The sequence below is a fragment of the Pavona decussata genome, unplaced genomic scaffold (assembly GCF_977016875.1).
Source record: "Pavona decussata unplaced genomic scaffold, jaPavDecu1.1 SCAFFOLD_89, whole genome shotgun sequence".
Lineage (NCBI taxonomy): Eukaryota > Metazoa > Cnidaria > Anthozoa > Scleractinia > Agariciidae > Pavona > Pavona decussata.
In genome coordinates this window covers 1,372,550-1,400,547 of record NW_028145506.1, presented here as the reverse complement: position 1 = coordinate 1,400,547, position 27,998 = coordinate 1,372,550, and the positions used below count along the sequence as shown (strand labels likewise).

Genomic DNA, 27,998 nt, shown 5'->3' with positions numbered 1-27,998 from the left:
TGTCGTTATAACTTTGAAGTAATATTGATTTTACTTCACCAAACTGAAAAGATTATGGTGTAACATATGCAAAAATGCATAAAATGGTTGAGAAATGGATAGAAATATTACTTACGGCCATTTGTTTACTTAATTGTGATAATTGTTTATATTCTCTTGTCAATGAAACTGCTTCAGCAACAAACAAACAAACTAACCAACTAAAACTTCCTTCATAACTTTCACGGTACACGTCACTGAACAAGCCACTGAAAAGAAAAAGTTTTCATTGCCTTACACACAGTTGAGAGCAACGCTTGGTGAGAGCATGTCTAGAAGAAAAAAACAAATGTGCAGTCCAACCCGGCACGATTTGCACTCTTAGTATTTCAGGAATTATCAGGCAGGGTGAGTTGTAAGCTTTCTTTTTCTTTTTACGCTTTAACAAACGCGAAGAAACGATGCAAACCGATCTCGGTAGCAGTGTCCAGAGTTTAAAATTATTTTCCTCTTGGTTATTTTTTTTTTCATTCAAATTTCAGACTACCATTAATGTTTTCTTAGAGTTACTCTTTGCTAGTAGGATCAAAGAAAATGCCTGTTTTTTCCCGTCTTCTCCCGAATTGCAGCTGTTTTTAGTAGCAAAGAAAAAAAAGTTAAAATCTCGGACTCAAAAATACATTTTCCTCGGATTTCTCCCACTACTACTTTCTAACCATACAATCCAAATGCAGTTGGAAGGGGTTAAAAGTTTATTTTACTTCGGGCTCACGGACTTCAGTTATCACGTTTATTTGACCATTATTTTGAGGCTGTAATACCTTCATTGGATAGCTCAGAATTACCTTTTCCCGTTCCTGTATCAGGTTTTGCTTTTATTGAATGGACGTGGGAAATAGGCCAACCCATAAAACATCACGTTCTATTCATAGAAGATAGAATTTGTGGAACAACGCAAATTTTTATTGTTGTGGTGAAATAAATGGATGAATAAATAAATAAATAAACACGGGTCCATTACTTCATAATGTAACTTATCTTAAACACAGTTTATGACTGAACTCTACATTAAATTATATTTCTACTTGCAAGGCAATATTATTAACTTACTGCATGCCCTCTTCGCCTGAAATTTAATTTCAACGCCGATGTTAGTGACATTTGGAAACAGAATGCTTTATTTAACTTATCGTTTTCTGCACAGGACTGACGAATAAGTTGAAAATCTTTGTTCTGGGGCCAGATGAGCACATCCAACATGGATGACATCATTGAGTTAGAGACCAATGAAAGTTCAAGTGAAACGAGGTGAGTACCTTTACTATGACTATGGTATGCACGCATGCAAAGCACTAGAAGCAATTACTTTGCGCCGTAGCACTCAACTGGTTACATATACCGATTAATCGGGTCTATTTGGTTCAATTTCACAAAGGAAAAGAGCGAGTGGATGAAAAGGGGCCCGATTTATTCAGATCTGTGGCAGCACTATAAAGTTTTTTAATAAGGCAGACTTTCACCCCGTGCTAAACCAAATTGTAACATGTAAATTGGCTCATGCGATTGAATCCTCTAATCGGGACAATAAATCGGTACGCCGTTTAACACTGCAATACAGGAAGGAAGCTCCTTAATATATTGTATGCACCGAATAGCTCTCTTAATTTCTTTTGCTACAAGAGTTGACTTATGACCAAAAAATGTATTGTAGTCTGCAAGAGCTTTTAATGACTTTATTTTGTGGTATTTTCGACATTTTCCCTATAGGACAATAGCCCTACGAAACCTTGCGTATATCCGCCCAGCCTATGACATTAAGTGTGGTGAAATTTGTTGTAATAAGATGTTCCATATCATAGTTTAACTTTGACCTCATTTTTGCGGTCTTAGTTGTCTATGTTGGCGCGATCGTTGATTGTAACCTCTGCTTCGATCATTTATTGTATTTCGACGACGTAATAAAACAAAAGTTTCAGGTGAAACCGTGACACCAGAAGCAAAACCCACCGTCACCTCTGCCACCAGGAAACTTAAAGGACACATTCTAACTCGCCATTTTGCTGTTTATTAATCCGTCCGAAGCGGCCGAGGACATTCTACTTACTTACCTTCTGGATGTCTGGGGAAATGATCCCACAGGAAAGATGCTTGAAAAAAGTCACATGACACATTTTAAAAAGTCATTTTTAATTAGTTATTTCGCGTTTGAGCATCCATCACCATCGGGACCAACATAACTGCACTTTTCTCCTTGGGACTTTTTGAAAACCTTTGACATTCTCAAAATTGGTAGCAATGAGTTGAGGTTGTGAGCAGAAACCCGTAAGCGTGTGCTGTTTATACTTACCTACAAACTTAGGGTCGCTTTTATTTTCTGTTTAGACGGTAACAACCGCGTTTTCTTTTCTTTTCTTTTCTTTTATCCCCGATTTTAGAAGTGATTTTCTGTGCCGAAATTTAAGTAGTTTCCTTTCTGCAGAGTTAATTATCTGAATTATACCTACTGCTTCACGGCACAAAACTTGATGAAATGATCTGTCATTGATTGTCTCATGCCGCCAGGCCTGTTGGGGTCATTTCTTGGTAGGTCTAACGATGAGCATCATTAATTTCTCAAGCACCCCATCTTTGACTGAGCAGGTCAATCAACTTAAGTGACAACTCAAATTAATTACACTGTTGGCGAGTGAAAAGGTCAAAGTCTCCAATGTTTATTGTCACGCTCCTATTCTGCATTCTCTACAAAGGTTTTTTTGAAACTGGTGTTCCTGTTACGTTGTTACCGCACTTGTGGGTATGTTCTCCTTGGGGAGGCTCGGTACCTCAATAACTTTATATCCACTCGGCATTTCAAAGCAGCTCCTCTGTGATATCCTCTTCATCCCATAATGAGAGTTTTGATAACCCCCATACTCCAAAGCTGTCGTAGCACTTTATGCTAAGTAAGTTACTGTACGTCGTGAACCCAATTCGCTCCATTTTTCGGGGCAAGAGCTAGTAGTTTCTTGTGTGCGCTGACTCGTGCTTTTCCTCTTCAGAGAGCTCTTTGTTGCTCTTATAAGACATTCAGAACATCCGCCCCAATTAATTGCTAATGTCAAGTTTATCACACAATCAACCCACCATCAAGAATGAACATTTTATTCAGGAGGCTACAACACAATACAAAAAAAAACATCCTGAAAAGGGAAATCGTGAGGTTAACCCTGTACAAAGCAATTTTCCTAACTAAAAACTTGCAAAATATTTTAAAATTTCTAGAACTAGATAAAATTAGATTGCTACTGATTCAATAAATATTCAAATAAACCTACTTCCACTTCTCAATTTCGGAACAAGGCATAGATGAATGTCACTGACGACTCAAAATACACGTGTATGGCACGGTGTATACCTGATTCATGTTACCACTCATATTGTACACATCCTTAACATAAATAGGCTGAGGAACGTGAGAATGCAGACTCGTCTGATTATCAAACTTCCTGTAACTGAGCGGTGAGTTCATGTTCCATACGGTTAACCTTCAACTTTTTTGCATAGTTGCATTTTATGCCCTTAACAAACCATGACTTGGAATGTAACGGAACCAATGCCAAGATCCTATGGTATCCACTATAATAATCTCTTGGTAAAAGTATCGGAGAACTTGCATCATAAGCTAATGATGATAAAACGTTTCTTTTTGATATTGTCGGTACACATTCCTCGTCTTGATACGGTCTTAGAGTTGGCTTTATCTATCAACACTCTGACTGTTTCTGTTCAGGATCTTGCATGCTCTCAGCTTGCTCATGATTCTCACAAAGTCGTTTCTGTACAATAGCCTTGATTCCCTTCGATGCCATGTCAGCTTGGTTTTCTGTCGGGGGGCAGGCATTGCATAGGTGTTGTATTTCCAATTATTTCAAAGGAATCGTTTCTAATGACAACTTGGTGTTTAGGATCAACCACAAAGGATGTATAGTTGAATACATCGTCAACTCTCACAACGTTTTCTTAAGCTTGACTCACATCCTCAGTAATTTAGAGCAATACGTGTTTGCAATTGCAAGCGAGAGACGCTTTGTTTAGTCAAAGGACCAACTCTTGTCTTTGAAAGTACTATCCAGAATTCTCCTCCTGATTCATATTCTACCCTCACATACTAAACAACAGCATCTTAAGCCTTCTAATCCATAATCTTCCGATTGGCAACAATGAAATTCTGGACAGATTGGGCTTAAAATTTCACTTAATTAGGTCCTCAGCATAACATTTTTCCAACTTGTCTTATTTCTAACGACGACCACTGTTGATTGATTGTTGATAACCAACTCGTCCCAATCTCTATGTTCTTTGGTTTACTTTAGCACTTTAGCATACACTGCAGAGTTAATTCTCTGATCTATCCTTTGTATCCGCTAAGTGCTAGCGGAAAAGCATTCAATTGTACCCTTCACATTCACATTGCCGCAATTACCACCATAATCACCCACGTCTTGCTCCGGTCTGGCCTCGTAGCTCAGTCGGTAGAGCAACAGACGATCAAAATTTTTTCTTTGCTTCGTGCGATCTCCCATTTCCTTACTAGGGCTAACTCTCAGTGGGAATTTCATAAGTTCGCCTTGGTACTTTAGCATACACTGCAACATTAATTCTCTGATCTATCATCTCTGTACCTTCCATAACTTTGAAACATGATCTTAGATGGTAGAATAATTAAAGATATCAATCCCAGGGATCAAAGAATATTGTAGTGATACTAGGAATCACTTGTCTTGTTGCTCGTTGAGTACGTTGAGGCCTCCAAGGTCTACTCTAAACTGTTAACCGTCTCCTTTTTTTTGTGTGTGCTTGTCGAGATCGAATGCTTAAATCAAATTACCGCCGTCTTGGTCTGTAATGACGACCGTGGGTGACCGAGGAAGCCGGGAATGGTGGGAGAAAGGCGAAAAAAATAGGGTCCGCCGGTCCTCTCCACGCTATACAACCTGCGTTTTTGCCGCTCTCCCCAAGTCACGCTCGCCATTAAAAGCCAAGATGGCGGCATTTCGACTCAACAATCACGCGAGAAGGGGACTACAAACAGTCTAGCTCAACTGTTCATCTTGGGTGCTAACTATCTGAAATATGTGTAAGTGATCATAACATATCAGACTGAAGAGAGTCGACTGAAGACAAAAATGAACACAAGGTTGGCTTAAACGGCCTCTATGTTGGGTTGGTCGGTCGAAAGCCGGTTAGGATTTCAAATGGGATATACTTCTTTCTATAAGGCTGAACTTTTCTATGTAAAGCGGAACTTATCTATCCCTTGTTACAACCTCGTTTCACTGAACGTGTGTGAAGTTGCTTAGCACGCTCTCCATCTCTATGTGCCTATTTTACCAGCTGTTTGAGGCAGGACAGTGGAAAATAGCTATTAAGCTAGAAAGTTATCTTATTCCGCCTTCACACCAAGGCTAATACACGTTTAAAAGCTGTTTGGTTAAGCATGGTTTGCGATTGTTTTCTACATAATTTTTTTTATTTCAAATTTAAAAAAGGAAGTGTACCTTACTTGAAATCCTGTAAAAATCAGTCTTTCACTATTCTGCCACTATTTTTCATTTCTTAACCTTGTTTAACTAAACATGCTTAGTTGATGTGAATGGCGCATTAGGATGCCTACGACCCCCCATAGCTTTCCATCAAATTTATGCTTACATCAAGTGTAAAAATGTAAAAAGGAGGTCTTAAGAACGTCACGTCAAGCATTGTCCGGCAATGACAAAGAAAATGATACCACTTTATTTGAAAACAGTCTCGTGTCCATTATTGTTCTTGATTGTGAAACTGTTATATGCGAGAGAGTGGGTGAGTAAAGCTAGCGCACGAGAGCAACAGCTCCGGCCTCCAACCCACCCCCCAACTCTAGGGTGTTCGTGGTTTTTGTCTTTTCCCTTGATGATCATAGCATCATAATTTCGTGTCGATCTGCAAACAATTGAACGATGAGCATTTGTCATGGTAGCCTCACATTCTTAGTGTTTCTAGAAAAATATCAAAATCAATACGTATTATTTATAAGTCTAGTTTTTGCCTCCCCAAAACCTCCTTACGTTCCTTGTACTATAGTCTAGTTTACTCTTACTTAATTTGTGTTTCTGTGTGGGGATCGACATATCAGTCTCATTTAAATCGCATTATTGTTCTGCAAAAGAAGATAACCAGAATAATATCAAAAGTTTCTTTTGATGCTCATACCGGTGTTCTTTTTAAAGAACAGGAGATTTTAAAATTCTCTGACATTTATTTATACCAAATAGGTAAATTTATGAATCTTTTTAAAAGAAGCTTACTTCCAAATTATTTTCGTGATATGTTTACTATTGCAAGCCAAATACATTCTTATAAAACAAGGAATTCCAACCTTTTCTATATACCTTATTGTCGAACTAATCTTCGAAAATTCTCAATTCGGTTTCAAAGTCCTACGTTTTTCAACTCGCTAAGTCGTGAAATTCAAAACAGTGAAAGTATCAGTTTGTTTGGCAAAAGACTTAAATTCCTTCTTTCTAAGTTAAATTGACTCTTAGTTAAACTACGCACGCATTTCTTTACCTTTTCTTTTTTTCTTTCTTTCTTTTTTTTTTTCTTCTTTTAAAAAAAATTAATTGGAATTTTCAATCAGTACCCTTAACTTCTATGGTTTATCCTATAGTTCTAGGAAGCCTTTAGTTAATAAGCCCCCGGCTTCTATATAGGCTTCCTAGCCTTTAACACATTTAATATTGTAAATAGTTAAGTATGAACATTGTAATAGTAAGAATATTGTGTGTCGTCTATAATGTATTTATGTTGTATTTTTTGGTTAGTGGCAAAATAAACGAATTGAATCGAAGTCAAAACACGCTAGAAAATAAATGGAATACCTGGAGTGGAGTAGAAATCGTTTGAGCAGAGAGATCTAGCGAGCTCACCTTAAGAGTTTCGTTCCTGATTCATAACATCGCCTCTGTTTTCACACGCAGGTCTTTTGATTGCCATACAACACAACAGAAGCGTTACTTTGGCTGCGGAGTTATCACTACTATCAATGAATTACGAATGGGAATTAGCTACAGAATCCTTTTTGGCTACGAAAGCTTGTTCGAGAAATTCGGCTTTTTTCTAGCTCGAAGACCATCGGCTATCTTAATAGCTTCTCTTATTGTTGTTGTTACATGCTGTCTGGGACTGAGTCGTGTTAGTATCGAAAAGCCTTCGGTTGAACATTTCACCGTGATTGATAGCCAGTCCAGGCAAGACTTAAGCCATGCAGCGCAATTCTTCCCACTACTTGAAGCAAGGCGGGAACAAATCATAATGACTGCTAAACATGGCCAAAATATCTTAACTGGAGATTGTTTGAAAGACGCAATTTTCGTACACAAGGCTGTTTTGAACATCAGCGGTTACCAAAAGTTATGTTTTAGGCAACAGGTTCCACAAAACACCAGCAAAACGTCGGTCAAGCAAGACTGTGTTATCAGCAGCCCTTTGGAGTTCGCTGGCGATCACTTTGAACATCTGAGCAACCTTTCTTCTATTCTGGTTAAAAAATCGACAATTACCAGAGCGTTGCCAGGTAGTGAAACTGGTCAATCTTCTTTTCGGGAGATGATCAGTAATTTTCGAGTAGAAAACAAAACAGATCCTTTAACGGCCCGGGCTGATGCTCTTCGAATCGTTTACTTTCTCAGAAAGGCAACCACCGACGAAGAAGACCAGGAAGTCGTTAGCTTTGAAAGATCTTTTGAGCGTCTCGTCTTGTCAATACGCCACCGCTTAAAATGTGCATCGCTCTCCTTTAAGACTGGAAAAGCAGAAACAGACGTTTTGCAAAACGTCCTGAAACTGGAGCTGAAATTGCCTTATTTATCAGCACTTGCAATGATTGCATTAGCGTTTGCTGTTACCTATTTTTCTTCTACAATTCTTAATTGCCTTACAACCGTCTTTCTTTTATTCTCGTCTGTTCTGTCACCCCTGCTGTGTTTTGCTGGTATTGTTTCAATGGCAAGTATTTCCCTTTCTCCAACTACGTTGTTCATTCCGTTTCTGCTATTGGGAAAGGTAGCGTCAGACGTAATTCTCTTCTTAGGAGAATGGGAGCGGCAAAAGGAAATAAAATCGCTTGAACATCGAGTCAGCAGCTGCGTTACTAGAGCGGGGATCGTCCACGTATTGTCATCATTGTGCGGAACAATTCTTTTAGGAATTGTAATCAAGTCTTCGTTTGAAGTGATTTCAAGGTTCTTCCTCGTGGCACTGGTAGCTTATGTTCTTGTTTCGGTTGCATCTGTCATGATAACGGTCACTTTGGTATCGTCCTTAAAGAGTCAGTCAGCTAAAACTTTGTGTTTGCATTCCTGTAGTAGACGATCACCATTCGTTAGCGTTACAAGCTTCGGCGGAGGACCCATACAACAACTACAAGTTACACTTCGAACCTTTCGGGAAAGCGTTGTTAAGATGCTAATGTCACTTGCTGGTAAAGTCATTGCAGTCATAATTCTGGCTGGCATAGTCAGTTTGTGTGTGCTTTCTGTCTCACGATCTGGAGGGAGAGCGGGAACCACTCAAAACCTTTATCAGCGAGATGACAACTTTAGAAAGTTTAATGAAGCCCAAGAAAATTTTTTTGGAAACGAAACCGACGTGAGCATCGTTTTCTCTGAGAAGGTTGAATACTCACACCAAACCGTGCAGAATGAAATCATCACCATTTGTAGAACTCTAGGGGAGGCTTCCTATAGTCACAGAAAATCATCGTGTTGGATGGTTGCTTTACTACTTTGGGCAAAGCAACAGAACACTAGCTGCTTGAATTCAGAATTCTACCTGTGCTTGAAAAGTTTTCTTAATCAACCCTCCAGCGTCTATTATCAACGAGACGTACGTTTTGAAGACTATCATTTCCGACTAATGGCATCTCGTATCCGTCTACATATGGTACTGCACAACCACTTTAAAGGGGATAGGCGAGCATTAGAGAAACTAAGAGAGAAGTTATCCACGCCATCTTCATTGAAGGCTGCACCGGTCTCTGAGAAATTTGTTGAAATTGATGATCTGTTTTTGTTGAAGAAAGAGGCAGTTTTTGTTCTTGTTACTGCCTCCGTTGTTGTGTTTGTATTTTGTTTGCTCTCAAGCTCAAGTTTTTGGATTAGTGCTTACCTAGCAGTAACATTTGACCTACTTGTTTTTGAGACAGTGAGCATTATGGAGGCCTGCAGAATTCACCTCAATCCCATTTCCTTTATCTCCTTGGTCTTTTCAGTTGTCTTGGCCCTCAATTTTAGCCTTCAAATGGCCTATTCGTTCACATTTTCAGGAAAGCAGAAGATCGCCCAGCGCACAATTGAAACTTTTTACGCTGTTTCGGGGCCCGTAATAGCAGCAGCATTACTGGAGATATCTGGATCCTTATCACTAGGGTTTATTTATCCAAGTCTCCAAGATATTTTCTTCCAACTCGTCCCTCTGGTGTTTGCCCTTGGACTTATTCATGCTTTCGTAATTTTCCCGCCTGTTGTCACGTTATTCTTCGACGTTATTGACAAATTTTATGCTGAGGATGAATTGAACAGACTGCTTAATGTTAAGAAAGGAATGCAGGAAAAGTACCTTAAAGTACCAGATTGCGACGCACCACAACGACAGGTCAAGTCAAAGCGACCTGCACTATCTATCATTGGCATCAGTTGCAGGTTTCCTGGAGCCAACAGCAAGGATATGTTTTGGAATTTACTTGAACAGGGGAAGAGTTCGATCAGAGCATTTCCCCAGAACAGAGCGGGTTTGCATGAGACTTTCTTTAAGTATTATCACCCCAAGCGCTTCGTTAGTGGACGCCACTGTGCAGTTAATGGGTCCTACCTGGAAGAAATCCAAACTTTTGACAACAGTTTCTTTGGTATATCTAGTCAGGAGGCTCGTGGGATGGATCCTCAACAAAGAATTCTCCTTGAGGTCGTGTATGAGGCCATTGAGGACGCTGGAATGAGGCTCGAGGATCTTCAGAAGTGCAAAACAGGGGTTTTTGTCGGTGTAATGACTCTAGAGTACGGAAATCATCTGGTATCAGACCCATCAAATTATCAGAGAATCGACAAATTTTCATCAACAGGAATGGCAGGATCAATTCTCGCCAACAGAGTCTCCTTTTGTCTAAACCTAACAGGACCAAGCATTGCAGTTGATACTGCATGCTCTTCATCTTTGACTGCACTCAAACTTGCATGCGATAACTTGCACAACGGAGACTGCAATGTAGCCATTGTTTGCGCACCCAACATTGTCATTAACTATTGCGTGCAAATGGTTTCTAGCATGGCTGGTCTTTTGGCACCTGATGGGCGCTCAAAGAGCTTTGATGCTTCTGGAAATGGCTATGGAAGGGGAGAAGGATTTGCAGCTGTCATTCTTAAGCTTTCCGATGCAGCTTTGAGTGACAAAGACGACGAATATTGCCACATAATTGGCTGTGGTATGAACAGCGATGGTAAAAATGCTGTGCCAATAACGGCTCCAAGTGCAAAGATACAAGCTGAACTATCAAGAATGGTTCTCGAGCAGTCAGGCGTGAGTGTAGAAGACGTGGATTACTTTGAGGCACACGGAACTGGTACTGCCATTGGAGACGTGATAGAGGTTGCTTCAATAGCAGACACTTACACCAGAAGAACTAAAAACCCCATACGAAAGCTACGAATTGGATCTGTGAAGTCAAACCTAAATCACACGGAATCTACTTCTGGGCTGGCTGGACTTATCAAAGTCGCTTTGATGATTAAAAAGAAGAGATTTGTCCCAACTGTCAACGTGCATGTATTGAATCCCAAGCTGAAATTAGAAGAGAGAGGACTTGTCGTTCAACAAAGCAACGAGCCTTGGATCACAGAAAATGAGAAACCACGTATAGCTGCTGTGAACTCCTTTGGTTTCGGTGGTTCTAATGTACACGCTATCTGTAAGGAAGTTTCATCACAGCAACGTTCTGAAGAAGACAAGGCTCCACGTCTAAATCATGTTCTCACTATGTCTGCCCGTTCACAAGAAGCTCTGAAGCGGATGGCAAAGCTTTACTCCGAATGGCTTAAAGACAAACGCGAGAATGTGGATAAGACCTTCGTAGAAGATTTATGCTATTCTTTGAACGAACGCCGCAGTCAATTCCTACATCGCCTGGCACTTCCCTTCGGAACTGTTTCTGAGGCATCCGAGTACCTAACACAGTACGCTGATAATTCCACTGGGGTGGAAAAACTGGTTTCCCATGGCGAAGTGAGGTCCTCCGACCCAAGAGTAGTTTTCATGTTCGGTGGACAGGGGTCCCAGTGGTATGCCATGGGGAGGCAACTTATTGAAACTGAGCCTGTTTTTAAAGAGGCCATTATAACCGTCAGTAAGTTAGTGCGAAACTTGGGGAAGCCTTGGTCACTTATGGATGAGCTCATGGTTACAGAAGGCAAATCAAGGATCTCAGAAACTTCCATTGCTCAACCGGCGACGTTTGCTATACAATATGCAACTGCACAACTTCTGATGTCTTGGAAAATCCATCCCTCCGCCGTTGCTGGCCACAGTCTGGGAGAATTTGCAGCCGCTTGTATAGCTGGGATTATTACCCTCAAGGAAGCTGTTCAGCTGGTATTGACTCGCTCTACTTTGCAAGATCAATGTCCCTATAACGGCGGTATGGCTGCACTGGGCATGTCAGAAGAAAGCGCCAGGTCTCTGATGACAGAACTGAAGTTAAACTCCTCGCTTAGCATCGCCGCAGTAAATGATGCAAATAGTGTAACGGTGGCTGGCGATTCCCAGTCAATCGAAGAACTCGGAAAACATTTAGCCATCCACTCCAATCAGACTTTCTGGCGCATTCTGGATACAAGACGTGCATTTCACAGTTCACACATGGAATGTATTAGGAAGCCTTTTCAAGCCGCAACGAAGCAGATGAAGTTGAAACCTCAGCTGTCGAAGATTCCAATGTATTCTACTGTGGAAGGTGAAGTCATCTCTGGTGAACAGTTGGACCGCGATTACTGGTGGCGAAACATTCGCTGTCCAGTCCAGTTCTTCCCTGCAGTGAAGCATCTTCTGAAGGACGGCTACAAGCAGATCATAGAGATAAGCATGCAGCCGATTTTATCCCACTACGTTAAACAGATCGCTATGCAAGAAAAACTTCAAGACGGGGCAGTGCCAGTTGTCTTCGCAACTCTTCCAAGTAAAAGAATACCTGTCAGTGACCAGCACAGGACGTTTCTCCTGAACACCGTGTGCAAATTATATACGCAGGGATTTCCCATAGAGTGGGCATGTGTGCAGAACAATCAATCGGCCAAGTTTGTTCGTTCCGTCACTTATCCATGGATGCAAAACAGCTTTTGGTACAGGGAATCGCCACCCCAAACCACAATACCAATTTTAATTGGTGACAAACGCACAACCAGCAAAACCCATCCGTTTTTGGAAAAGACAAGGATGACTGAATTGTATTCAGGCCTGCATTGTTGGGAAACTGAAATTGACCTCCACCGTTTTCCACATATCAAGGATCATGCTCTTATTCAAGGTGGTGCCGTGATGGCAGGAGCTGCGTACCTAGAAATGGCCTTTGCGATGGTGAGGGACAAGTTCGTGGACGTTGCCGGCCTAGAACTAAGTGATGTGAAACTGTTGAGCCTTTTGACACTGCCCGAAACAAAGGTAAATAATGTTCAGTACACAGTTTGCTCAATAATCAATTAGGGCGGTTTGTTCATTTTAGTATGCCCGAGTAGCCTTTAGAGCAGGAAAGAAGCGTCCTTACTCTTTATTATATAGGTTTTTACTCCTCTTTCATATGTTGCTTTATTGTTGAATCACTTCCACGTCAGAACCGACATATATAGGCTTTGAGTATAAACCCTTTGTTCCTTCTTCTGGAATGTGTTTACAGGGTTGCTTTTTGGCTAATTTATTTTTATTGGTCCACTGGTATTTCAGGTGCGGTCTTTACGACTGCGTCTTCTGAAGTCGGACAGCATTGACAAGGCCCAGTTTCAAATTACAAGTGTACAGGATGACAATTCTGAGTTGAAACTAAGCACTGGAAGTATTTTTGTGGATCTTTTGCAGAAACACGAAAATTTCAGGAAGGAAGGTACTGTCTCATTGGAACTTCCCTATTGTTCATTTTCAGTCATTATGAATGAAGGCGTTCGGCTGAAATATAGAAGTGGCGAATTCTCTTGAATGGCCACGATAGGCTGGTACTCCTATCTAAAATCGTTGCAACTGGCCCTTCCTGTAAAATTTTAAGATTTAAGTACAGGAAGAGGGAAATTAAAAATTAAGTTTTTACTTCGGTGTCATGAAAAAATAATTCTCTGTAATTTAGATAGAAGTTAAGAAAATGAATGGATAATAATCGCTCACGTTTGCGGATCATGACTTATTAATTAAACTTCAAAATTGATTAAACTAATGAACTAGACAAAACGTTCTAATCTAGATAAGATAACATAAAAACGTTTACTGTAAACGAAAAAATATTTATCACTTAAAATCTGTTAAGACTAGTTTTATTCAAATTTTAAACTTTAGAGGAGATATTATAAAGCAATTTCCGATAAGAAAACATAGGACGCCTTCCTCAACTTGTTGAAATGTATTGTATCGCTTTTTATTTCTAAAATTCTTGTATAGCTATTGAAAAGTGCTAAAAAGTTTTGATGGTATGATATCTAAGGCACGCACTCCTCTAAAACAATTCAACGTAATACTCTGAGACGTACTTGCAAATAACCAGTTGGAATCTTTTTTACGAGATTGTGACATAATAATAACATAAACCTTAAAATGTAAGTAATTACTGCTTTTCTGTATTTTTAGCTTCCACTGAAGTCGGCCCAGTTGTAAATGAGCTCATAACATCCATGACAAAAATGCCGATGGAACAGTTCAAAGAAATAACAGAGAAGTGTGGGTTCAAGTACGGACCTACGTTCTCCATCATCAAAGCGATATGGAAACGTAATAACGAGGGACTTTGCCTAGTTGACATCAGTGAGTCAGACACCATTAAAGAAGAAACTGTAAGTTACATTGTCCATCCATCCATATTAGACGCCTGTCTTCAATCTTGTTTCGTTCCCTTGGCTAGCTTCTTAACTGTTGACAAACCCATTGTGCCCATTGGTTTCAAAAGCATTATCCTGTATGATGTGCCAACGACCAGTCAGTTGTACTGCCACGTCGTCTCAGATGCGACTGAGTTTGGAAGATTTGACGTCACACTCATGAGTTCATCCGGCAGCGTTTTGCTGACAATGAATGACTTTCGAGTTTCAGAGTTAACAAGCTCAGCGCGGCGACAACTTGCCTTTGATGAACTTGCATATGAAGTCCGTTGGAAGGAAGAAGAGTTGAAGGGCCAACGTGAAAGCACCACACATCTGACTTGTATAGTACTGCAAGACTCATCCAGCTTCTCGGACAATTTAGTCGCAAGACTTCATTCCGCGGAAGTCAATGTCATCACCGTTAATCCACCAGATGGTAGCTGTTTTAACGAAGATGCCGAGAACGCAATACTAGCAGTCCTTTCAGACGTACCAATGCACAATTTATCCAAATTGAGGGTTATCAACCTTTGGCCTCTGGAAGCTTCACTTCTTCCGGACAAATTCGAAGTTATTGAAAAAGCACAACACCTTGTCTTCAGAAGTTCCGCCTTCCTGCTGAGGCAGTTAGTGGAAAAAAAGTCAATCGATTCTCGTCTTTTCCTCGTTACTGAGTGTACACAGCTGTTGCATGACTATGGAAATTCTCTCAAGATGACATCCTTTCCCTGGGGGTCTACAGCGTGGGGACTAAGGCGAACCACAGACCATGAACTATTCAATATTAGGGTTACAGCTGTTGATCTGTGCAATAAAGAGGATCAACAGGAATTAGATTCCTTGGTTAGTGAGATCCTATGTGACAGCATTGAGGACGAGGTGGCCTTTCAAGGTGGAAAACGATTCACAAATCGCCTTTTGAGGTCCACTCCACACCAGAAGAAATCTGCATTAACAGTCAAAGATGGCCACAAGAAAATTGGATCACTTTACCTGTCAACTATACCATCATCAAGAACACTGTGTCTGCGCGAACGGAGTTGTTCAAGGCCATCACACTCGGAGGTCTTGATAGATGTCCACTATTGCTGGAACCTTTCAGAATCCCTGCATGAATTATCCAAACCAAACGGATGTGTCTTTGTATCTGGAAACGTGACTCATCTACCCGAAAAGAGCCAGCATAATTTACGGATTGGAGACGAAGTGTGTGGTGTTATTCAATCTGGACGTGTTGGACGTTCCATTCCCATAGACGCGAAGAACGCATTTTTAAAGCCAGCCAGTCTGACAAAGGAACAAGCCACATGCATCCCTGCATGCCTGTCCATAGCCTTGTATGGTCTTCAAAGAGCAACATCGGGTGCACAAAATCAGAAACTGCTGATACATGAAGCTAACCTTGGGCCTGGGCCTGCAGCAATAGTCCTCGGAAAAACATTGGGTCACCGGGTATCTTGCACTATTTCCGACACCTGCAAAACATCCACGAAAACTCTTCTCTTCAGTTTGGGTGCGGAGAGTGTGAAGCGACAGTCATCCCCTCTTCTTAAGGATGACTCCATAGACCCGTTTGATGCCGTGATATTTTTCTCACCACCATCTCCAAATGCGCTCAATAGAAGTGGTCATAGCCTCAAGAAAGGAGGAAGAGTTATTGTTTTGAGTGCTCAGTTTTATGGTGACGTTGTTTTTCCGGCAAACAAGAATGTTGAATACCTGAGAAATGACATATCAGACATTCTTCTGGTTCCGTTAGCATTCGCGAAACTCACTTTGGAGAGTCTCGAAATGATGGAAGGTAAAGGCGTTCTTAAACAGCTACTGGAAATGAAAATTGAGTCTGCCGACTTAGTATCATCAATCAGAGCTGCCAATGGGTTAACGGACAGAAAAGCATCTCGAAGACACGAAGTGGAAGAATATTCAGACCTTTCATTATCAATTAAATCGCTTGCAACATTTGACGAAGAAAGTCATCTTCAGGACATTGCAGTGCTTCGGCAAGGGCTTGATGAATGTGGCCTGAAAGACAACAGGACTTACTTGGTAGCAGGTGGATTGGGAGGATTTGGATTTGAAGTTGCTTGCTGGATGGCAGACAATGGAGCAAAGACCATAGGCCTTCTTAGCCGCTCCAAACCTTCAGATGCCAAACGCCAGGAGCTGTGGCTGATTGAGAAGAGGACTGGAACTAAAATTCATACTTTTCAGGTAGGTAAAGTGTATCTATCCGGCTATTTGTTATTTAGACCGCCGTCTATCTCCTTTCAAATTCCGTAGCGTGTGAGGCAGCGGTTACGCGAGATGCTACGGTATCAAATATCAGGTTACCGCCCAGACTTCATCACCTCAGCACTTATGTATGTGAGTTTTAAAGAGGTCGGAGACGGTGGAGCATTGTGGAGCAAATCGTATCGCTATGAACAGAGCGAAACGCGAAGTGATTTGGCAGAGAAAGAAGGGTCGTAAAGAAGAGGTTCCTTACATTAAGAAAAAAGACTAACAGCCTGAGCTCACCCTTTTTGATGACGTTCTCAACAAGACGATTGAACAATTGAACAACTGTTCTGCGTTAATTATGTTCACCATTTGAAGTTCGTCCCTGGCTCACCAACTGCGGTTTACTTTGCGATTTTTCCCTGCTTGCAGAGCTGGAATTCGTTTTGGTAAAAAAAAAAAAAATAAAAAAATAATAATAAAACGAGAAATCGTATCTCCTTTTTCAGGTTGACATATCCAACCAGGAGCAAATGTCATCTTTCAAGAAGCAGCTTCAAACTCTTCCAAGTGTCGCGGGCATCGTAAACACTGCTATGGTCCTTAGAGACGAGTTCATCCAAGATCTGACATTTGAGAGTTTCAGTGATGTCATGGGTCCCAAAATCAAAGGTAAAATTGTTTTTGCGTGCTTGTATGTCGTATGGCCATTTCAAGTTGCGTGACAAACTCGCTTGGAACAATCCTCTAAGTGGCGTGAAATTTGCAAACAAAACTCGATATTTACGATTAATTTTCAAGCTTTGAGAGCTATTTTTACTTTTTTCAGCTAGTGACACAGGCACATTCGGAAAAAGGAAAATAGGAATCGAACGTATGACCTTCCGATTACCAGGTCGGAAGCTCTGCCACTGAGCAACAGGAGACTAGTGTGAGCTAAGGCCATTAAACTAGGTTCACGTGATAAATATCTGGCATACTGCTAGGATTTGAATGTCGATGTGTGGCATATGCGCAATGAAAAAAATTGTGATGGTATTTTTTCACCCTGGTAAATAAATGTGAGTGATATGTATTGTTTAGTCAGCCGGTGACAGTACAGGCATATTCGAAGAAAAAGAAAAGGGAAATCCGAGTTCTCCCATTAGCTGGGAGTCGAATCTGTGAGTGACATCTTAAAATTGTTCTCGATCAAAGAAGTAAAAGCTAGAGGTCATTGAAACCCTTGGGAAGTAAAGTTTGCCAAAACTGAACTGAGAAAGTCGCACACCCTTCACTGTTGCTCGTTCGCGAATGCTCTTCCCCTGGTATAATAGTCTCTGTTACCACTTTAGTAATCATTACTCAATGAATAGGTATTACTAAAGAGCTTAATTTTTTTTCCTTTAGGATCTTTTTTGCTGCATCAAATGAGTTTAGAAATGGATCTGGATTTCTTCGTCATGTTTTCCTCCATGGTTGCGCTCTTGGGTGCGCCGGGACTATCGTCATACTGCGCCTGCAACGCTTTCCAAGATTCTCTTGCCCAGTACCGCAGACAAGTGCTCGGTCTGCCGGGTCTTGCAATTAACTGGGGAGCAATCAGTGGAGCTGGTGTGATGGAAAGAGAGACTCGCATTGCTAAATTGATGACCTTGGCAGGATTGGGCTTTATACATGCCAAAGAAGGTAAGCTAGATCTCTTTACTGAAAAAAAGAAAAAGGTAACACATAAGAATTTCAAATACATCCTCTTTACCCTACTCTTAATTAAAATTAGCCTTTCTACACCTCCTTTTTGGGCTTTTCGCCAACTTTCATTTTTCTTTTGCGTATAAGAAGCAAAATACTTAAAATGTGCGATGGTGGGAATGAGTACCTGCCACACTAACTTCAGTTTTACTTTGCTGAATTTCTGTTTCAATCGAACTGAGTCACGAGAATTGCAGATGTGTCCTGCATTGCGAAGACCCAGCTCAGCAAAACAGCGTAGCTGGTGTATTCAAATGATAAAAAGACCGAACGCATTCTAAACTTTGACATTAAAGGTGGGCTGCTGATAGCTTCTTAGATCCAGGCGTATATATAACCAATAGACAACATCACTGACTGATAACTAGTCGATGATAAGTATTCCACGGGTTAACAGTTGATTAGTAATTGATTATTACCGATAACCGAAGAGTAATAATCAATGACTTAGTCGTTGATATTATTGATAATTCATTCTTTGGGTACATTCATCGATGTCATCACGTGGCTACAAATCACATTATTTTACCTCATTTTATATTGATTTCGGAAAAAAATTGCGCGGTTCATGAACAATTAGTTAAGTAGAATTAACAACACACATTATTGGTATAACCCTACTGACGTCGGTTGAGGTTAGCTGACTTCTCTCAACCAAATCTTCATGCTCTGGTATCTAGGTTGTTCAGTTTCGAAAATTCTCCAAGTTCCTCTGTTCCTGTTGTGAAGGGTACTTGGACATTTTAGACAACAATATTACCAATAGGTAATCGATGAGAAATTTGAAATAACATCCATCACTAATCAATCACATCGAAGAATAATCAACAGACCACAAAATTATTGTCCTAACTAGTCATCAATTAATAATTGATTATCTGCAATATTCATTGACTAACCAGCTGATTACTCACTGGTTTCATTGACCATCGATTAACTATGTACGGTTAGATATTTAAAGTTTTTTTTTCAATTGTATTTGAGTTGGGCTGTAAAGGAGAGCCAATAGCGTAATTGAGTTTAGTAAAAGTGGGACCGTAATAGTTCCTGTTTCCTGTGATTTTTTTCTTACAGGGGCCAAATATATGGCCAAAGTACTAACTGAGGAGCCAGATCGTTGTCAAATCGCTCTGTTTGATGCAGATTGGCCGCGATACCTAAAGAATAATCCAGGTGTGGGAAAAACACCTCGATTGTCCATCATCGCCGCGGAAATCAATACTCTTGACAATCCAATCAGCTCAACAGAGTCGCTGGCGCAAAGAATCATTCTGGAGAAGGATAAAAAAAAGAGAGCTGAGCTAGTCAACGAGTATGTTCGCGTAGCAATAACAGAATGGACAGGAATTTCATCACCTTCTGAGACAGATCTAAACAAGAGCTTGTACAGCTACGGAGTGGACTCCTCTGCTGCAGTGAATATGAAAACAAACATTGAAAAAGCGTTGCAAGTCTCTTTTGAGGTAAGTATTGCCTGAGTCCGTCATATTAATACACGTGGCGAAGATAAACAACAGAATCAATCACACAGAAAGAGACAAAACTGATTTTCTGTAGAACTGTCCTCGGGAAAACTTTCGACAACAGAGGAATTCAAATTAATTCCCCCATTGTTTCGGTACTGAATCCGTGTATGTAATCTTGTTAATAATGTTCCAGAGATTTTCTGCTGGATTGAGGTTTGGCAAGTTTTAATTAAGAGAAGCGCCTGCGTTTGTAGACAGAGAGCACGAACATTTGAAACACTTTGTGTAATCTGAGCTGATCAAAAAATGTGTTGCTGCAGGTTTTCTACTTCATGCAACCTGATACCACTCCATTGAAACTCGCGAGAGACATCGCTGCCTCTCTGAGTAAACGAGGTAGCGATTGCCAGTCGCCTAATGAGCAGCGTGGAAATGGTGACAACTTGGAACTTGAGCATGCGCACACAGAGGCCAGTAAGCATACATCTGGGCCTGGAAGCCAGATAGAAGTTATACCGCTCTACACTCCCGAGGGTTCAGCTATAAAGTTCTTCTGTGTCCATCCATCACACCGCTATGCTATGAGCTTGGTGCCTATATCCACCGGATTTCAAGGCCAGGTAATAGCCCAACATATGAGGTTGATTGCTGCTGAATTCAGTGTTTTACCGAACCTGTCGGTTTAGAGTAAAATAAGAGTAGGAGAGTGTGATTAGAATTTCTTACACACTTTAAAGTGTTTAACACATATTCCATGTCATGAAATGTAATAACCCAATCATACCGAACGTGGAATTACAGTTATTTCATATCGGGTTGTGAAATTGATAACTTTACAAGTAATTAACTTAGTTGATTTCTTCTTTACTTGTAGGATCTAGTGTCTTTCTACGCACTTGGCTTTACCGACCCAACGGCAGTGAGTGAGGACTGGGGTGGAGTTCGTGAACTTGCTACACATTACGTGAAACTAATCCGCAAGGAGCAGCGCCATGGACCATACTTTCTCGGTGGATACTCGTACGGAGGGTTGCTCGCGTACGAAATGGCTTCCTTGTTGACGGAACGGAAGCAAAGGGTGGAGTTAGTGGCAATGATTGACACATTCCGGTGGCTTCCGCATTCCCAATCTATCAGCAGTAGGCTGGCTTCCTTCTCAGCACAGGAGTATGGGAATTTACGTCAGAATGCTGAGGTTTGCAAAATTTACCCTCATAGGCGTTTACGGCCTGGTTGACATAGGTGTTTATTGCCCGCCCGAAATAAGTGTTTAATGCCTGCTTGACATAAGTGTTTATTGCCTGTCTGACATAAGTGCTTATTGCCTACCTGACATAGGTGTTTATTGCCTTTCTGTCCCCAGGGATGCTTGTTCGTTAATTGAATTTTTCAAGGGAATGTTATGCTTAAATAAGGCATTTCTATCTACTGTTCAGGGTTTTTAAATATATGTCAAAATATTCCTGGTGGATATCGTTGTCTCATCTTGTACCCGCTATGTGCTCCACACCTCATGAGTTACAGGAGCTGTTGTTTCGCCGACGTAGGTGACTTTACACCGTTTGCAATGTGAGTTGCGAGACGTAACAATAGCGTGCCTATCGGAGACAGGGGCTCATTTCTTTTAGACATAAACATTTAGGAGTGTAAATACACCAAGTGAACAACAATTAAAAATTATCTTTCGAAATCGCTTCACTTGGATAAAAATCAGACCATTTTCCACAAGATCGAAGAGGATACTTGTTCTGCTATTCAACATATTGATAGCAAAGCTAAGTTTAATTTGTAGAAAAGATGGAGATGGTATTTATTTGTAACAATCTTCTCCCCTTCACATGACATAACGTTTATCGTAGAATGTCTTTTGTGTAGATATGACGAATACGGAGCGTACCATGACCACATTTAGACAGTTTTACAATGCGTTGATTATTCATGAAAATTAAGCGAGCACAATTCGAATGGAAACTGTACAATACGATTGCAGAGTGAATAGGTTTAATCTGACTATGTTGTAAGGGCAATTATGCGAAAAAGGGTCTTGCGCAAGTCACGCCTTTACCAGTATAGCGGCGCTTGTTGGAATTCGAGTGTAAGGTAAATAAGGGGCGCGAAATCGAACCATTAAGGTAACCAGTTGACTTAGTGGCTGATCTAAGTTATAAATAAATTATTAAATCAGAGCTGTTTTTTGCAGATGCAATTTGAAAATTTTTTGACAAAGATGGCAGTAGATTCACTGGAGATTGGAGCTGAAGAATACCAACAGCTAAGAGAGCAACACGATCAAGAGTGGATTATAAATGAGCTACAGAAAAAGAGCCTTGAGAAGGGGCTCCCTGGCTACAATTTAAACGCTCTAAGAGAATCTCTTCTTAGGGACCAAAGTGTCGCCGGTAGGACCCACCTAGAGTGGCAGCCCCCAGAGGTAGAGATCATAATAACGTAGCAGTAAATTTCATTTAGGGAAGTTTAATTGAAGTAGGCCCACCTTGTCTAGGGTAGGGGGGTTATGGAAGACATCACCTACCTCATGAAATTGCCGACAAATTTTTATCGCTTTGTTCGTTTGGTGGGTCGTGTTCAAGTATAGGAGTTTTGACAACTTTCCTTAGTTGTATTGGAAAAAGACGTGATGAAGCTGATGTAGTTGTTACTCTCGTGACCATATCCAAGACGTTTGATCACTTTAATCCTTCTTTTGGCCATGTGCGGATAAGACTTGGCTTTCCGCGAGTGGTTGTAATTTCTTGAGTAAACCACTGTCGTATCAGACCACTTTGCTAACTTAAACTGTCTCCAGATTTACTGTTTTCATATTATAGTTTATAGTTTCTGTTTTGTTTGTTTGCGTTATAATTCTGATCATGCAGCACACAACTTTACCTTGCTTTAAACACTGTAACGTTTCTTTCCATTTTCACTTAGCTTGTCTTGCCTCTGACAAAGCTTACTTTTGTTTGAACGAACATTGGACAAAGTTATGCCTTGCATGTTGGAAGTTGTTTTATTACTTCATTGCTGATCCTGATAGATCACTCTACAACTCGGTCTTGTTTGTTCAAGTGTTTCTTGCAAAGTTAATAGAAATCACTGTTGCTGTTTTGTCTAGTTTATGCAGTGCCCTCCCTACGAAAAAACTGCCCCTCCAACAGGTAAAATTTCTCTAGTGCAACGTTCTAAACAATTTTTATTTGTAGATTCGTTACCGAGGTCCACTTATCTACCTTAAATGTCAAAACGCGCGCTTCTCACCCACGCTTCCCTCATCAAGGAGCGCCGAGGAGGCATGGGATCAGTTAGTTGATGGAGGAACAACAGTGCTTGTTTGTCCTGGTGACCATTACTCCATGAGTGAGTTGCCTTATGCTCACGTGACTGGCAGTATCCTAGCAACAGCCCTAGCATTCAACTACCGTCAGTTGTTCACAGAATTTCCAAAGCCTATGTGGACGTTTAACCAAAGGCGGGCCGTGGAAAAGGTCTGCAAAGGAGTAAATGTATTCGTTCACTCAAAGAAAGGTAATAGTAATCTTAATAAGAAAACAGAGGCTAAATGTATGTGCTAGATAAAATTGGTAATTAAAATTAAATTGACAAGAAATAAAAAAGGCCGGGAAATGTGGTGAGTTGTGCCATGATTGTACCTCAAAACACCGAGGTATAACCAATAATTAATAAGAATATCATTCTATCATGCTGTTAAAAACTTAGCGAATACTCATTCATATGTAACAGTCACGAAAAAAAAAGACCATCAAATGTTAACTTTCTCATTGCCTGACATATTTTCTCCAAACATCATTGATATGAATAGTCCAACTCCGCCAATCTACTGGCTATATCCCACAATTCTTTGGGTCACAGGTCTCAGAAGATATCAGGACGTTGTCTCCAGATGATCTTTCTCTTCTTGGCCTTTTTTAATTCTTGAAATGTTTTGCGTTCTATAGGTCGTCACATGTGGCAGAATTAAATAGATAATATCACTCGAATTTTCAAAGATTTTACAAACTGCCGAGTGGAGTAACTTTTAACTTAAAATTAACTTATGGTTATTGTACAAGGAGTCATTGCGATACTTCCTCGTTACCAGACCTTATTGCGCTTATCGAGCAAGCCGAGTTGCCTATCTGGGTCTTGGTACTGAAGTCGATGACGTCCTGGCTATGTCTCCCCAATTAGCTCAACAGGTGACGTCACATTCTCCCGGTCTACAAAGATGGCTCGAGAAGAGGCTGGTTGCAATAACCTGTTTGTCACGTGGTTCTTTCTAATGACTTTCTCATTTGACTTTGCCTTCATTTAGGAAACAAAAAACCTCATTTTCAAGAACTAAATTTTAAGAAAGATGCTTTGAAACTTGAACTAAGATCAAAGGCCGCCGAGGAAAAATCAAACGGCAAAGAGATAATAAAGAAGATCATTGATCTCAAAGGTAACTAAGCTAAGTTTGTAATGGCTCATTTGATTTTTAGAGAATGTTTTTAACGAGTTTCTATAGTTCGTGCACTATCACGTGACCCTTAAATTACCGTCCGCCATGTTGGAAGACCACTTTGATGTGTTTTCCCGGTATTTATCTTCCTGAGGTTAGGCAGAACATGATGTTTTAAAGTAATATCTTTCGTTTAATTTACGTAGTGAACTAACAAAGGAAATATAGCTAGCTTATCGCGCTCTCTCGGCATGCTGAAATTTTAATTAAGACAAATTTTCTGATGTTTTAGATCTATACATTGATGAGGGTATTTCTAAAAGGCCCATAAATTGCTGTCACCTTTGTTTGTTATATAAATATTTTTAACACTGTACATATATCTATATTATATCTAAAGTTAACGTTTATTGTTATGTGTTCATCCACTTATTTATTCTTTATTACTATTGTCCCCAATTAGTCTACTAGTCTAGAATTTAGTTAGGTGTCCACTATTAGTAGAGGGGACTTCTTCCCTCAGCTACATTTCTTGACACGTTAATAAAGTTATTATTATTATTATTATTATTATTATTATGGCTAAATAGACTTCTTAATAAATTTATTCAGTTATTACCATTTTATTGTTATTATTATTATTATTATTATTATTATTATGAAGGCTAAGAATTTACAAATACCTACTTCCATTTCTCATCGCCATCTCCATGACAACCTCCACGAAACAAACATCTTGTTTATCAGCTTTGATTTCAGGCTATTTTAATCTACTTTTCTTTTCATCTTGTACCAGACCTCCGCATGGTGCAGCCAGGAAGATTCGTCTCCAGTGCCTTGAAGAATGCCGGCCGCAAGCGGAGAGTGGGAGCTTACCAGAGTGGGAACCTGGGACAGATTGCTTCCATTATAACAAGCAGACGTGTTTACAACTTGGAATTCACCGATTATTCTGATTTAAAAGTCTTCTACAACATGATAGAAGCTGTTTTTGGAGTCACGTTGTTGTCTACTTAAAAATGTATCACATTCCTAATGGAGATGTCATGAATTATTTGATTTTCTCGCATAACAGACTTGTCTTATTCATTATGTCGTTGGGAGATTGCATTCAGTTTCAAGTCAGGCGTAATATAGTTGAACAGTAAGTAATAGTTGTACACCGTCTGCACTACAAAAACCCGAGAATTTTGACTGAAAGTCAATTGTTTTCAAACAGTGTGGGTTTTGGTTAAACATGTACAATAGTAACAGTAGTAACCATTACCAAAAATGCACGACGTTTCCATATAAAATAACTTTTAATCAATGGAAACACAGCATTTTCGGATGAAAAAAATCTGGAAATTCAGGACTAGCTCTACTTCTCTTTTACTGAGTTCAAACGAAGCGGCCAGACAAAATGCCAAAAAAATTAACACTCGCAAAACTGCTTCGGTTTGCTGACAAATCTTCTGAGAACGATTACAATCTTTTCGAAGTCGCATTGCCTAGCTAACTCTGTCTAAGAATCTAACACCTTATGTAAATTTTACTGCTTATCACACAAATCCTCCGAAGCGGAGCGACCAAAATTTCAAGTCAACACAATGGCAGCTGATTGTATCTCAATTGACACCTAAGCCCTAATTGCTTCTAATTAATGAACTACCGCTTTTTAACGATCTTAATGTTTTCTAAGCAAGGGGCGTTGGGAAGTTTGGCGTATTTTGTTATTCCTCCCGTTTTTAGCCTTCTGTTATGGAGAGCATGAAGAATTGAAAAATAATTGAAAGCACTGTTTCCTTCGGTCAGTGTTGTTTTAGAAGTAAAAAACTACCATTATTCAACGGTTATCCTAATACCCCAAATATGTCGCTGAAGAAACTGAAGCTGGCAGTACGTCACAAACAAACAAACAAACAAACAAACGCTAAACAGCGACCTGGATGTTTTCCGTATACACTCGATTGCAAAAACGTTGACACCTAAAAAGCATAAACCGTGAACGATGAGACCCAACGGATTTGTGGGTAGTGTTTAAAAAATAACCTCATTTCCATAATCAATAATCAATAATTTACCATCCTCATTCTTTACAATAAAAAATACAGTGCTGAATTAATTCTTCCGAATAATTTTCTACCAAATATTGCTTAAGTTCATTGACTGATTTGAACTTAGGCAAATCGCGAGTTGTATATCACTCAAATTGGCCCTTGTTGGCCAACTTGGACAGTTTAAGGAAAGCTTGGACAGTTTCCATCATTCACCACGTGCAACTAATTTTGGTCATCAACTGTCGCACGAGAATAGAATATTATGCAAATAGATTTAGTACACTTATACCGATAAAGCCATAGGGTCTTATCGTTCACAGAGTTTATGCTTTTTAGGTGTCGACGTTTTTGCAATCGAGTTTATCGCAATGGCTGAAGCATCAGACGTTGGCGGGAAAGATCGTGATTTTGATTGCTTATATGCTCCTGAAAAAGTGGTTGCAGTTTACATCGAAACTTAGTTCTTTTTAGTTATTAGTTCTCTGATGAAGCGTTACACAAAAATACTGTTTTTACATTAGATAGCTACATAAAGAGCATTGCTAATAAATTGCTACTGTAATTTTGAAAATTTTACAATGTTCTTCAATATTTTTCAATAGGTGGATAGGAAAATAGAATTTAGTCAGGTTAAGCCTCTAAAAACGGGGCAAAAAAACTTTTATATTATCTGCTTTTGAATTTTGCTTTTTGGCGTCTGGGACTAGCTTGAGTGAACGATTTTAGTGCGTCTTTCTAGGAGGTTCAAAACTGCCAACAGAGTTTTCAATGCAACTCATAGATTGTGTAATATAAAAAGGGCTTAAGATGGATAATGTGTCTACGTTAACTACTTTCGGTAGTGTGCCATCCAAAATGCACATCAAAACGTCGCGAAATATTATCCGTCTTGTGTCTGTATTAGTCTTATATTTGTGTTACACTTATAATTTCTACGAGGAGCATTACAAAACTCGATGGTGGTTTTGTGTCTTCGATCTCACCAGACGCAATGCGCACACATGTACGTCACAGACGAACTATTTGTCTCTAGCTAGTATAACGACAGTCATTGACAATCAAGGGTTGGCAAAGAGTATGGTTGATCTGCGTCTCCTTGGAAATATAATAGTGATGAACCAGTTTGTGGTTAAAGTTTGGCTACAGGCATCGCCCTTTAGTTAATTAATTGAAAATTATGAGAAATCACCACAAGTCATGATCTGGTTAACTTTCAGAAGTTTTGCGAACACGTCCTCCCTAAAAGGGCGATAGAGCACCTTTAATCCAAATCATTTAAGAAATAAAAACAAATAATGAGAGGGGAGAAACGTTGGGATACTTTCAAAATTCATTAGCATTCGACTAGAATAACACCACTGGTATAAGGTTAGGAACCTAAGAGGAAACTTCCAGGATAGAAGAAAAAAATAAACCCTTTTGTCAATGGCTGGACAATTATTATTTGGCAATCCGTAGATGGAAAATCCATTTCGTCTCGTATGTTAAATAATTAGCTATAGTCTTTATTGATACAATGCCCTCAATAAAACTTGTTTAGTGAACATCGGCTGAAACGTTTATTAATTTTTTTTAAATTAGTCTTGTCATCTTATTATTATCTTGTGGAAACTTTTACTTTTTATACAAAACCCAGGATTTAGGGTTAGTCATAAACTTTGATCTGACAGACAATAAGGCTTGAGATAAAAATCCAACATGGCGGCGCACAGAAAAATGGGCGAGAATCATATCCAATTTTTAGAACACTAAAATGCTTTTTTCACTTTTTAAAAAAGTTTTACAATCTAGACACTATTTCCAACAATTCAACGTCAATATCTTGTAGCAATATAATATTCCGCCGTGTGTATTGATGTTCATGACACTTAAATAGGGTATGGGGAATTTCTCTGGCCTGGGACAAGCCCAAACGAAGCGAAGGAATGGAACTGAACATGAGCAAATGTCACCTCCAGCCCTGATTCCTCGCGGGGGGAGTGGGTGGATCGCTATCAGCTCT

At 39.9% G+C, this 27,998-nt stretch overlaps 1 protein-coding gene across 1 annotated transcript; it reads left to right on the top strand.

Moving 5' to 3' along the window:
• Positions 1 to 3: 3 nt before the first annotated feature.
• LOC146474476 (uncharacterized) lies at positions 4 to 27,540 on the top strand. Its single transcript, XM_085117075.1, has 14 exons — positions 4 to 387; positions 1,184 to 1,287; positions 6,975 to 12,702; positions 12,982 to 13,138; positions 13,870 to 16,313; positions 16,829 to 16,991; positions 17,709 to 17,987; positions 19,125 to 19,513; positions 19,837 to 20,136; positions 20,391 to 20,711; positions 21,717 to 21,947; positions 22,720 to 23,041; positions 23,829 to 23,957; positions 24,754 to 27,540. The coding sequence occupies exons 2-14, from the start codon at positions 1,223 to 1,225 to the stop codon at positions 24,972 to 24,974; spliced, it is 10,749 nt and encodes a 3,582-aa protein (XP_084973201.1). The 5' UTR covers positions 4 to 387; positions 1,184 to 1,222; the 3' UTR covers positions 24,975 to 27,540.
• The last annotated feature ends 458 nt before the right edge of the window (positions 27,541 to 27,998 follow it).